This window comes from Pan paniscus, chromosome 11 (genome assembly GCF_029289425.2).
Source record: "Pan paniscus chromosome 11, NHGRI_mPanPan1-v2.0_pri, whole genome shotgun sequence".
In the NCBI taxonomy this organism is placed as follows: domain Eukaryota; kingdom Metazoa; phylum Chordata; class Mammalia; order Primates; family Hominidae; genus Pan; species Pan paniscus.
Window position 1 is genome coordinate 122,384,491 of NC_073260.2, and position 12,601 is coordinate 122,397,091.

General features: G+C 41.3%; 1 protein-coding gene across 14 annotated transcripts in view; it reads right to left on the reverse strand.

The window, feature by feature from the left end:
- Positions 1-10,003: 10,003 nt before the first annotated feature.
- SMARCA2 (SWI/SNF related, matrix associated, actin dependent regulator of chromatin, subfamily a, member 2) overlaps positions 10,004-12,601 on the reverse strand; it is a 179,626-nt gene continuing 177,028 nt past the window's right edge. For 12 of the 14 annotated variants that reach the window (XM_057298775.2, XM_034967063.3, XM_034967067.3 and 9 more), the window contains 2 exons: positions 12,197-12,339; positions 10,004-10,880 (listed from right to left, as the gene is read on the reverse strand). In XM_057298775.2, the coding sequence (XP_057154758.1) occupies positions 10,845-10,880; positions 12,197-12,339 (179 nt within the window). In that variant the 3' untranslated portion in view covers positions 10,004-10,844. The remainder of the gene's footprint in view (positions 10,881-12,196; positions 12,340-12,601) is intronic. The other 2 variants (XM_063594038.1, XM_063594037.1) reach the window with 1 other exon arrangement.

Genomic DNA, 12,601 nt, shown 5'->3' on the forward strand with positions numbered 1-12,601 from the left:
TCATTTTGGAAGGATAACTTCTCTGGGTACAGAATTCTTGGTTGGTGATTCTTTCAACACTGAGTGTTTTATTCCACTCTCTTCTTGCTTGCATGGTTTCTGAAGAGAAGTCTAATGTAATTCTTACACTTGCTGCTCTACAGGCAAGGCATTTCCCCCCTTTGGCTTCTTTCAATATTTTTTCTGTTTCTTTGATTTTCTGCAGTTTGATTATGATATGCCTAGATGTAGATTTTTTTTGGCATTTATCTTACTTGGTGTTCTCTGAGCTTTGTGCATCTGTAGTTTGGTACTTATCTTTAGTATGGGAAACTCTCAGACACTAGTGCTTCACATATTCTGTTCCTTTTTCTCTTTCTTTCTCCTGGTATTTCCATTATGCATATGCTGTCCCTTTTATACTTGTGCTACTGTTCTTGGTTGTTCTGTTACGTTTTTTTGGTTTTTGGAGGTTTTTTTTTGTTTTTTTCCTTTTTTGGATTTCAGTTTTGGGAGTTCCTATGGACATTTCTTTTAAGCTCACTAATTCTTTCCTTGACTGTGTCCAGTCTACTAATGAGCTCAGCAGAGACATTCTTTATTTTTGTTACAGTAATTTTGATTTCTAGCATTTCCTTTTGATTCTTAGAGTCTTCATTTACCTGTTTACATTACCCATTTGTTCTTTCATGTTTTCATTAGAACACTTAGCATATTAATTATAAATTTATGTTGTTTTAAATTTATGGCGATAATTTAACATCTCTGCCATATCTGAGTCTGGTTCTGATGCTTGCTCTGTCTCTTCAAAATATGTTTTTTTAAAAAAAAATTTTAGTGTAATTTTTTGTTTCAAGCCATACAGGATGTACAGGGTAGAAAGAACTGAGATAAATAGGCCTTAGTGTGAGGTTTTATGTTTATCTGGCTAGGGGTTAAGCTGTTTTTACTGTTTGCTGTAGCTATAAGTATCTGAAGCTAAACTTTCCTCTGGTGTCCTTGTTTTTGTCTTTCTTGTTGCTTTTGAGTTTCCTTAGAGATTTTAAAAATATCACCTGCTATGTATAGTCCTTTCCATTGTATTGCCCTGTTATTATACAGAAGCCCTATTGATGTGGTGATGAGGTATTAGGAGGAGAAAAAGCAGTCGATCGTCTTATAATTAGGTCTGAGTCTCTTAGTGAGCCTGTGCACCTGGGTTGTGACCTTCATGAGTGCTTCTGTTTTGGTTTTTCATTTTGCCCCCGTAAGAGACACAGGAAGGCTAGAGAATACTCTAGTTGGGATTTCCCTTCTTCCACATGAGTTAGGCTCTGGTACAACAGTTTCTCTTGAAGGCAGGCCTATTAAGAAGAACAGAATATTCTGGTGTATGTTTAAATGTTTGCTTTTCCCTTCCCACTGCTGGAAATACAAAGTGATACTGTTCTAATCTTCTGTGAGAATCTAATAAGGCTCCCAGGGGTAAAATTCACAAAGGGTGGGCCCCTTAAGACTGGGTCCCCTGGAGTTTTTTACTCTCGAACTGTCCACACTGAACCTCCAGCAATTCATTAGTTATAGATTAAGTTTTCTTCCTCTGGTACTGGTGAGTTTGCTACTCTTGGACTTCCACTCCTGTAGGTCATGATTCTCTGTATCCACCTGATACGGTTTGGGTTTGTGTCCAAATCTCACATCAAATTGTAATCCCCAATGTTGGAGGAGGGGCCTGGTGGGAGGTGGCTTGATCTTGGGGGTGGATTTCCTCCTTGCAGTTCTCATGATAGTGAGTGAGTTCTCACAAGATTAGGATGTTTAAAAGTGTGTAGCACCACCCCACTGGCTCTCTTTCTCCTGCTTCTGCCATGTGAGACATGCCTGCTTCCCCTTCACCATCTGCCATAATTGTTTCCTGAGGCTTCCTCAGCCATGCTTCCTGTACAGCCTGTGGAATCATGAGCCAATTAAACCCCTTTTCTTTATAAATAACCCAGTCTTAGATAGTTCTCAATAGCAGTGTGAGAACAAACTAATACAGAAAATTGGTACAGAGAGTGGGGTGTTGCTATAAAGATACATGAAAATGTGGAGGTGACCTTGGAACTGGGTAATGGGCAGATGTTGGAACAGCTTGGAGGGCTCAGAAGACAGGAAGATGAAGAAAAGTATGGAACTTCCTAGAGACTTGTTAAATTTTTGTAACAAAAATGCTAATAGTGATATGGACAACAAAGTCCAGGCTGCCGGGCGCCGTGGCTCACGCCTGTAATCCCAGCACTTTGGGAGGCCAAGGCGGGCAGATCACGAGGTCAGGAGATCGAGACCATCCTGGCTAACATGGTGAAACCCCGTCTTTACTAAAAACAAAAAAAAATCAGCCAGGTGTGGTGGCACGCACCTGTAGTCCCAGCTACTCAGGAGGGCGAGACAGGACAATAACTTGAACCCAGCAGGCGGAGGTTGCAGTGAGCCAAGATCGTGCCACTGCACTCCAGCTTGGGTGACAGAGCATGACTCGGTCTCAAAAATAAAAAATAAAAATAAAAATAAAAAAAATAAAGTCCAGGCTGAGGTGGTCTCAAAGGAAGCCTCTGAGGAACATATTGGGAACTGAAGTAAAGGTCACTCTTGCCACACTGTAGCAAAAAGACTAGTGGCTTGGGCCCCTGATCTGGGGATCTGTGGAACTTTGAACTTGAGAGAAATGATTTAGGGTATCTGGCAGAAGACATTTCTAAGCAGCAAGGCATTCAAGAAGTGCCTTGGCTGCTTCTGACAGCATATGTGCATATGTGTATACAAAGAGATGATCTGAAACTGGAACTTATATTTAAAAGGGAAGCAGAGCATAAAAGTTTAGAAAAGTTGCAGCGGGACCGTGTAGTAGAAAAGAAAAGCCCATTTTCTGGGGAGGAATTCAAACCAGCTGCAGAAATTTGCATAAGTAAAGAGGAGTTAGTTGAATGTTAATAGCCAAGACAATGGAGAAAATGTCTTGAAGGCATTTCAGAGACCTTTGTGGCAGCCAAGAGGCCTAGGAGGGAAGAACGATTTCACAGGCCAGGCCCAGGGCCCTGATTCCCTGCCCCACATCAGGATACTGCTGACTACATCCCAGGGGCTCCATCTCCAGCCATGGCTAAAAGGGCACCAGATACGTCTCAGGCTGGTGCTCCAGAGGGTGCAAGCCATAAGCCTTGGTGGCTTTCACGTGGTGTTAAGCCTGCAGGTACACAGAGGGCAAGAGTTGAGGCTTGGGGGCCTCTGCCTAGATTTCAGAGGATATATGAAAATGTCTGGATGTTCAGGCAGAAGTTTGCTGCAGGAGCAGAGCCCTTATGGACAACCTCTACTAGGGCAGTGCAGAGGGGAGATGTGGGATTGGAACCCCCGCTTAGAGTCCCCACTGGGGTGCTGCCTAGTGGAGCTGTGAGAAGAGGGCAACTGTTCTACAGACCCCAGGAACCTGGAAAAGCCACAGGTACTCAATGGCAGCTCTTGAGAGCAACCATGGGAGCTGAGCCCTGCAGAGCCACGGGGTAGGGCTGCCCAAGGCCTTAAGAGCCTATCCCTTGCATTGGTGTGGCCTGGATGTAAGACATGAAGTCAAAGGAAATTATTTTGGAGCTTTAAGATTTAATGACTATCCTGCTGGGTTTTGGATTTGCATGGGTCCTGTAACCCCTTTGATTTGGCCAATTTCTCCTATTTGGAATGGGAGTATTAAGTAAGTAACTTGTTTTTTGTTTTGCTTGTCTTAGAGAGACTTTGGACTGTGGACTTTTGAGTTAATGCTGAAATGAGTTAAGACTTTAGGGGACTGTTGAGAAATGAGGATTATATTTTGCAATGTGAGGAGGACATGAGATTTGGGAGGGCTTGGGGGTGGACTTATATGGTTTGGATTTGTTTCCCTGCCCAAATCTCATGTCAAATTTTAATTCCCAATTTTCAAGGAGAACCCTGGTGGGGGGTGATTGAATCATGGGGGCAGATTTCCCCCTTGCTATTCTCATGATAGTGAGTTCTCACAAGATCTGGTTGTTTAAAAGAGTATGGGAAGGTAGCACCTTCCCCTTTGCTCTCTTCCTCCTGTTTCTGCCATGTAAGATGTGCCTGTTTCCCCTTCCCTGTCCACCATGATTATACATTTCCTGAGGCCTCCTCAGAAATGCTTCCTGTACAGCCTGTGAAACTGTGAGTCAATTTCAACCCCTTTTCTTTATAAATTACCCCGTTCCAGGTAGTTCTTCATAGCACTGCAGGAATGGACTAATATACTGCCTGGCTGTCTCTTCTGCTTTGGGGGCAGTGGTTTGCCCTATGAACTCAGTTCTTTGATAAATCTCACAAGAGTTGTTAATTTTCAGTTCGTTCAGCTTTTTTCTGGTTGTACTTGTTGTTTGTGAGAGATAACTTCCAAGTTCCATATAAGCTGTACCAAAAACTGGAAGTCCCCAGTGATTCTCTCTGAGTGGTAATATTATGAGTATTTTTTTCCTTTGTACTTTTCTTACTTTCAATCTCTTCTCTCTGAGTGGTAGTATGAATGATTCTGAGTGGTAATATTATGAGTAAATTTTTTTCTTTGTACTTTCCTTACTTTCCATCTTTTCTACAATCCATTTTATAATTAAAAAGTTAAAGTGTTCTTTAAAATAGAGAAAAATAAAAACAATGAGTTCAATCTCTGTTGACTTGGAGGAAAATACTCAATGTACTGTTAAGCGAGAAAGGCAAGTTGCAGAGAATAGTATAGCGCCTAAAAAAAAAGAATAAAACCTTGAAACATCCTTAAAGTAGAGCTGAGAGCTAAAGCCATCTACCCTTCGCAAAGCTTACTGGCTACATTAAAATGGCTTTCCTATTCCATTGTCTTTATTATCATTTTACTATTCCAGGAGACTCTTACTTAGGCAAGTTGTTGTCAAAATTCTCACCTTGCTATTTCCACAATTTTTAAACTGTGTCATAACCTGCCCTAGCCGAATCCTTGTATTGACACACTTTAAATTTCAATAAAATCTGATCTTGACCTCCTTCAAAGAAACTACCAAACTCCATCAAGGTGGTGGCCTCCCTTACCACAGCAACAATAAATTCAACTTAATCTTATTATCAGGTTATATGTTGTTGGTTTTTTTTGTTGAGATGGAGTCTCGCTGTGTCCCCAAGGCTGGAGTACAGTGGTATGATCTTGGCTCACCGCAACCTCTGCATCCTGGGTTCGAGCAATTCTTGTGCCTCAGCCTCTCAAGTAGCTGGGATTACAGGCATGCACCATCATGCCTAGCTAATTTTTGTATTTTTAGTAGAGATGGGGGTTTCACCGTGTTGGCCAGGCTGGTCTTTAACTCTTGACCTCAAGTGATCCACCTGCCTTGGCGTCCCAAAATGCTGGGATTACAGGCATGAGCCACTGCACCAGTCTCAGGTTGTATTGAGATAATTGGGGAAGTGGCATTTGATAGCCTCTATGCTTGTATGTGTTAATGTGTGCAAGAAGAAAGGTGCAGAAGTAACCACATCAGACTATTACAGCTGATTGCCTGGTGGGGGAGGTGAATGCTAAATTAATTTTCTTTGTATTATTTCGCTGGTTGTGGTGGATACATGTCCATTTTATAATCCTAGAAGAGGAATTTAATTAAAATTTTTACAAGAGAATTAAGAAATACATGTATTTGCTTGAGGGACTATGAGTCTGTTCACTTTGAGGTTTATAATCCCACAGTGAGCCTTGCTTCATAACTGCGTTTGGGTTCACAAAGAGGCCTCGTTCTTGTGTATAGCAAAATCAGTGTTTAGAAACAGAAAACTTGCTTCCCTGTAGTTGCCAGACTTAGTTGCCTTGTATTATTCAACTTAGCCCTTACGGAAAGTGACGCAGAACACAAACACCTTCTTGAATAAAGCGGCTCAGGCATTTGGAACACGTCACTTTCCTTCTATGAAGCTCAATGTCCTAAACAACACCAGGGATGAATACAGTTCACCTGGACCAAGGTTTAGCAATTCTAGCCCTATCAGTCATTATTCCTCACCCTATGCTCTATCATTTTTCATTACTCCTCCCCAAGCAAAACAGATTCACACACTATATGACAGTATATACAAATAAGAACAGAAATTGTACTTTATCTAGTTTGATGCAGGCTCTTACTCAGTAAATTTTAAGAAAAGGATTAGATGTGCCCATTTCTTCAAGAATAAGGTTGACTCCTAAAATTCTTGTGGGAAAAACATTTATTCATAAAGGGAGAGTATGTCTCTACCTTTCTGCTAAGTAAACCAAAGATATTTCCCCCAAGTATTACAACACCACATCACTCTCAATGAAGGTTAAGTCAAGCACAAATGAAGATTGCTGCCTTGTAATGTACGAGACAGAAAAGCCGTTTCAGAGAGAGAAAAAAAAATATTCAGCTTTTCCTGTTATTCCCATTGATGGTGACTTTCTTTTTAGAAGAATGACAATTGCGTGCTGGGTGTATATGCCTGTACCGATGATCTAAATCAAGACCAGTATGGCCTCATATTGTTCCTCAGGAATGAAATAATAGAGATTATTAAAAGCCTAATAGAGTAGTGGTTCTCAAACTTGAGTATATATCAGAGTCATCTGGAGCGTATGTTCTATTAGGGGACCCCACCCTCATCCCAGCAGGTCTGGGATGAGGCATCAGAATGTGCATTTCCAATGTTTCCAAGTCATGCTGATGCTGCTAGTTTGGGGACCACACTTTGAGAAACACTGGTTTCAAAACTGTCAATGACTGAAGGGCCCTTAAAAGCCATCTCCAGTCTATTTCTTGACTTTGAGAATCTTTCTGGATGTTTTAATGACATTTAATTTACAAGCAATTTTTTCTAACATACTGCAAACCTTTGACAACACAACAGTATGTTTCAACTACACAGCTTGCAATTACAGGACGACTCACTTATTCTTCACGTTTTATAGAGGAAATCAAAACTCAAATAAGGCTGTGGCAAAATCCAGAATAATCCACACATTTGACTCCCAATTAAGGGCCATGATCCTAATTTCTCATCTGAATAATTATACTTAAAGATAAATAAGCAGCCTTAGAGGGAAAAAGGTCTTTTAAAACCTTTATATTCCTGCTACAGTACATCTGGTTCCAGTATATTCTGGCTATATAATATCTCTAATGGGAAATTTAGAGGTTCATATTTAAAACACCCCATTTTAAGGGTCTGACCTATGAAAATAGTCTGAGAATCATGTTTCTGGTGGCATAAGTCAGGCAGATCCAGCTGTGATGTGTGCCAACTCGGGTCCACGTAGCAGACTGACGCTAGAGTAAGAGGCCAGGCTGGGATAGGGGGCAGTCAGGCGTCTGTTCCTTCAGGTGGCACTGGTGGTGGCTCTAGACTCTCCACATGGGAAGTGCTTAGGAATTCCAGTCTGGTTGGATATGGAACTGGAGGACTTGAAGATATAATTGCACGCTAAGCATACTCTGTCCAGCACCTATGGAGATGATGGGGTGTAAAAACCTCTTTCTCAGAAAACACTTGGTCTTATCAATGTGTGGGGCAAACATGAACTTGGTCACTACGTATACATATGGTATTATATCTGATGGGTGGATGATGGCAGTAGTGATATCTAAGTCAGTAGCCTTTAGGAACCATCAGTAGCTGGGACCTAAGGACCCCATTCTGGCCCTTGCAGAGGACTGTGAAGGAAGAGCCAGAGTAGCAGGGCCCAGCCAAGAAAACTGGGTCTCAGTGGAAAGGCTCACGGGAACTAGAAACTTGAGCCAGGACTGCTCTGGAAGCCCAATTGTGTCAGCAGGTGCCAGGTAAATGGGTGCCTGAAGCTTATCAACAAGATCAGTTCCAGGCCTCACTCACTGAGGGGAGGTGGGGAAGCTCCAAGGAATATGGGGTCTGGAATCAAACAAATCTAACTTCCAAATCCAACTTTTGGTGCACAGCCCTTTGCTCTTCAATCTCTTCTTTGCATTATCTTTATTTGTAAAATGGGAACAAGAACTATGCCTTCCTCACGTTCTTGTAATTGAATAAAATAACGCAATCAGTACATAGCCTGATACTCTTAGATTCCTTCCTCTGTTCCTAAAACACCTTTGACCTTGGAAAGAACTACACTGATGGGCTCAGCAACTAGAGCTGAACAAGATGGCTGCCACAACGTGGTAAACAGGTCCACATATGCACATGCTCGGGATGGCCCGCCCCATCCTTAGCAGAAGCTCGCGATGGCCTGTCTTCTTGTTAGTGCATGCTCATTCTGCTGCCACCTCAATTATCACCTGGACTGTTTACCACCAGTCCCACCCGAAGGAGAAGAGACTCCTGTTCTCAGTGATCATCCCTGGCTCTCATTTCCATTATAGCCAAAGAGAATAACACATTCTCCTTGAAGGATTGGAGAACATTCTTCACACAATAGAAATCCTGAACGATGAAGACAGTGGTTTTGAGGGCGTTAGAAACAGCAATGCTTCTGAAGCCAAGGAGAGATTGCAAAGAGCACAAAAAATATAGAAAATACAGAAATAGAAGCAAGCAAAGATGATTGTTTTCTTTGAACTCATACCAAATCATCTCAGTAAGAGAAACTAATATGGGTATACTGTTTCATGGAGGTCTCCAATCCTATTGCAGTTAGCAAATCCGAGAAAGCAACCGAGAAGGGAAACTTCTGAACGCTCAGACTACTGGAAATTAACACACGAGTTGACATTTAGAGAGACAAAGAAGTTTCTCAGGACCGTACTCTGTGTGGATCAAATTTCCTTCAAGATTGACAGCAGTATGCGGCATCGGCAAATCCTCATATGTAAAAGCAAGGATCCTGGAGTTCTCCTTAGATCATTCTAAAAAAGGAAGCTTTCACCAACCCAGCAGTGTTATCAATCAATCATCATCACATCACCAGTTCCTTAAGAAAGAATCGGCCAGGCACGGTGGCTCACGCCTGTAATCCCAGCACTTTGGGAGGCCGAGACAGGCAGATCACGAGGTCAGGAGATCGAGACCATCCTGGCTAACAGTGAAACCTTGTATCTACTAAAAATACAATAAATTAGCCGGGCATGGTGGCGGGCACCTGTAGTCCCAGCTACTTGGGAGGTTGAGGCAGGAGAGTGGCGTGAAACGGGTGGCGGGGGAGGTGGGTGGGCCGAGCTTGCAGTGAGCTGAGATCGCGCCACTGCACTCCAGCCTGGGCAATAGTGTGAGACTCCGTCTCAAAAAAAAAAATTGCCCATCTTTGTGCTATTTTTTTGAGAACTTTAAAAAAGATATTGAGACACATGTTATAATCAAACACAAAGTGTGAGCCTTGAAAAGATCCTGGCTAAAACTAAACAAATACAAGATGATGTTAGGACAATTGGGAAAATGTGACTATGGCTTGTTTCTTAGATATCAGGGAACTATTGTTAATTCCTTTTGGTATGATATAGGACTGTGGTTGGCTACAAGATACGCTTATTCTTAGATTTGTGCTGAAATACTAGGTGCGAAGTACTGTGATGACTGACTGCAACTTATTTATTTTCCAATGGTTTGGTAAAATAAAACAGGGTAGGGATGAACTATTAATCATTGTTGAATCTCAGGTGGAGGGTATATAGGTGTTCACTGAACCAGTCTTTCGATGGAATATTTTTGAAATCTTTCAAAATCAAAAGGCATAAATAGCAATACAGATTTTCCAACTAAGAAACAGAATTTAAGGCTGAGCAGGGACTTCATATGGCTTGTCCCATGGCAGCATCTCTTCTGCTGTTTGTTTAATAAAGTCATGGGTGCAACAGGCTCCCCTGGTGGACACAGCTGGACCACTTCAAGGAGACTGGCTCTCTCAACCTCTCTCTTTTTTTCCCTATCAAGTGTTCAGTAGCAAGAGCCTGCGCAGCCCTCTGCAGAAAACTGCCACTTCAGGCACAAGGGTTTCAATCCTCTAGAATTAGAATTCAAAGAAAGAGGCTGCATTTGTCAAGCTAAATTATTTCTTTATTAGGAAAGCACCAACACCACATTCTTCGAAATTACTGGAATTTTATTTGCCTCAGGCTTATGACTTGCAACCAAAGACATTGTGCAAAGAAAGCAAAGATTAAGTACACTTTAGGGAGAAGGAGACGATACACATTGGTAACATAGGAGATCAGGGTGACAAAAGAAGCCATCCAATACACTATATAGATTGCAATATTCAATAGCGCTTTCAACAAAACTTTTTTTTAAATCAAGAGCAAAAAAATTAAGCAATGTTTACAGTAGACATAAATCTTATACAATTCAAAAAGCTTTTGTTCAGATCATAGAGCATAAAATGGAAAAATGTATATGCAGGTGAAATCTAACTACTGTACATTTATCACCTATTAAAGTTGCTTATATGTACCACAGTGTAAAAAAACAATACCGAACAAATAAAAACCTCAAAAATTGCCTGATGAAAAATAAAATAACCAGTGACTTTTCATGGCTTCTCCTGGTTATCAGTGCTACAAAAGACAAAAAAAATCTTCTCATCTGAACAGGTGATAAAACCAGGCACAATCAAACCGTTACCAAATTAGACCCACCCATAGAAATATACTATCCACCCACATATTTTCCATCAAAAGCTTTTTGTTTGTTTCAATCTGAATCTTTGAGGCCCATTTGGTCACAATATGTTACAAATATTTGTGTATGTGTGTGTTTTTTACACCATGATATCATATGTTTGTCTGGCACTATCCTAAAGCTAGTTTATAGACGATGATGATATAGAAACAACCCAGTGCCTATATGACAAATGAACTCACTGGGTAGAAATGAGACAGGGGAGGAAGGAATTCAGTTCTACCAAGGAAAAAGGTCCATACTGATCACTCATCATCCGTCCCACTTCCTTCTGACTGTTCCTAAAAGTAAAAATAATAAGATAAAATGAAGTAACATCACATGCAAGAAAAAGAAGATATAACAACAAACCATCAAGAGGCCAGTAGGAAAAAATGACATTTTGGAAACAACCCGCCAAATCTCTTTCCGTGGCAGGACAGAAACACATTAAAGAGGCATCGACAGTCTCTAAGCTGAGAAGTTTTTCTTACTGAAAACCCCAAAGCAAAAAGCCCACCCTCTAAGCTATTGTTTGTGCCCTTTCACTTTGGCTTGAAAGGTTTATGGCTAATATTTTCTCTTTTTCAGCCCCAGGTTTTAGAAAATTCATGGGAGAAAAAAAAATTACCCTGCATTTGACATCTCCTAAAGAAAATACAGTATTTTAAATGTATTTGAAAATGCTTGCATCAAGGGTTAAGGCTGGGGTGAGATCATAATTCTGAAATTTTACCAAAATGGTAATGTGTTGAAGGAAAATCAAACTAGGAAAAGGGAAATTTATCTTTATCTTTCCAGAAAGAAAATAATGTGGGTGCCAGGAAACCATCCTCTGGAAAGTGAATGGATGAAATGATGGGTATTTCAAAAGGCAAGGTATTAGGAGCTTCTGCCCACTCTTCTACCTTGCTGCCCAGTCAGACAGAGCACACTAGACTGAGTTATGCTACTCGGGTCCGAATTCCACCTCTGCTACGCGATCTGTAGCAAAACACACATAACCTAACCATTTGCATAACATGTTATTTGAGAGTGACATCTATCTCATGATGCCGACATCAGTATTTAATATGCTACCACACAGGGAGGTACCTATTACAAGGCCTGGCTCAATAGATGCTCATTGAATTTTTCAAATATGAAAAATAACACCCCTAGGTACTTAAAAAGTCCTTTGAGTTTTTACATGGTCCCTTAAGTAGCAACTCGAGCCAATAACTCTGACGTCATAACAGTTTTTCTCATTCTTCCATCTAATCTACTGTTATGTACCAGGCACCATGCTGGGTGTGATGCAGATAAAATATTAACTGGCTACGGGGAAAACCATATTTATAAGAAAGCATGTGGGAAGATTAAAAAGGGGGAAAGGGAAGCTTGATTTGGTAGTTTTTCATTTTTGAAGACTATTAAAAAAGCAATAAACAAAGCCCCCAGTCCTTTGTTCTAAATCATACAGCTCTGTTCACATCCCTCAATAGTGAAATCTCACTAAATCCTGACATTTCCAGTCCTGGGTAATAAAGTGAAAAGGCTGAAGGGGCATGGAAATGCAAGAGGCCGGCAAGCAGGGGAGAGGGCGTCTCCGCCTTCAGTCCCAGTCTGCTACACTTACACGTTCATCCTGCTCCTCATCGCTGTCAAAATCGCTCACTACAGGTTTGGCTTTTCCTCGATTTGGCCTTTTCTTGCCTTTTCCTTTGTCCCGGCCTTTCTCATCTTTTTTATTGAGCTTAATTTTCACCTTGACTGATTTTGCTAAAACCAAAGCAAATGAAATAGACACCAGTGAGTAATCACAAGGAGATCTTTGTATAGGTGGTAAGACTATCACCAACCTACAGACAACACAAACATCCCAGAGTGCCCAGAACATTCCCGGTTTATGCCTGTTCGGTGTGGTTCTGTCTAGTCAGTGACCCCTTTCACTTGCCAACCTGTCTCCTTTTGGAAGATAAATGATATAGTCACGCTAAACAGGCAACAAGAGGGACCGAGGTCTCATGGAGGACAGTGGGGC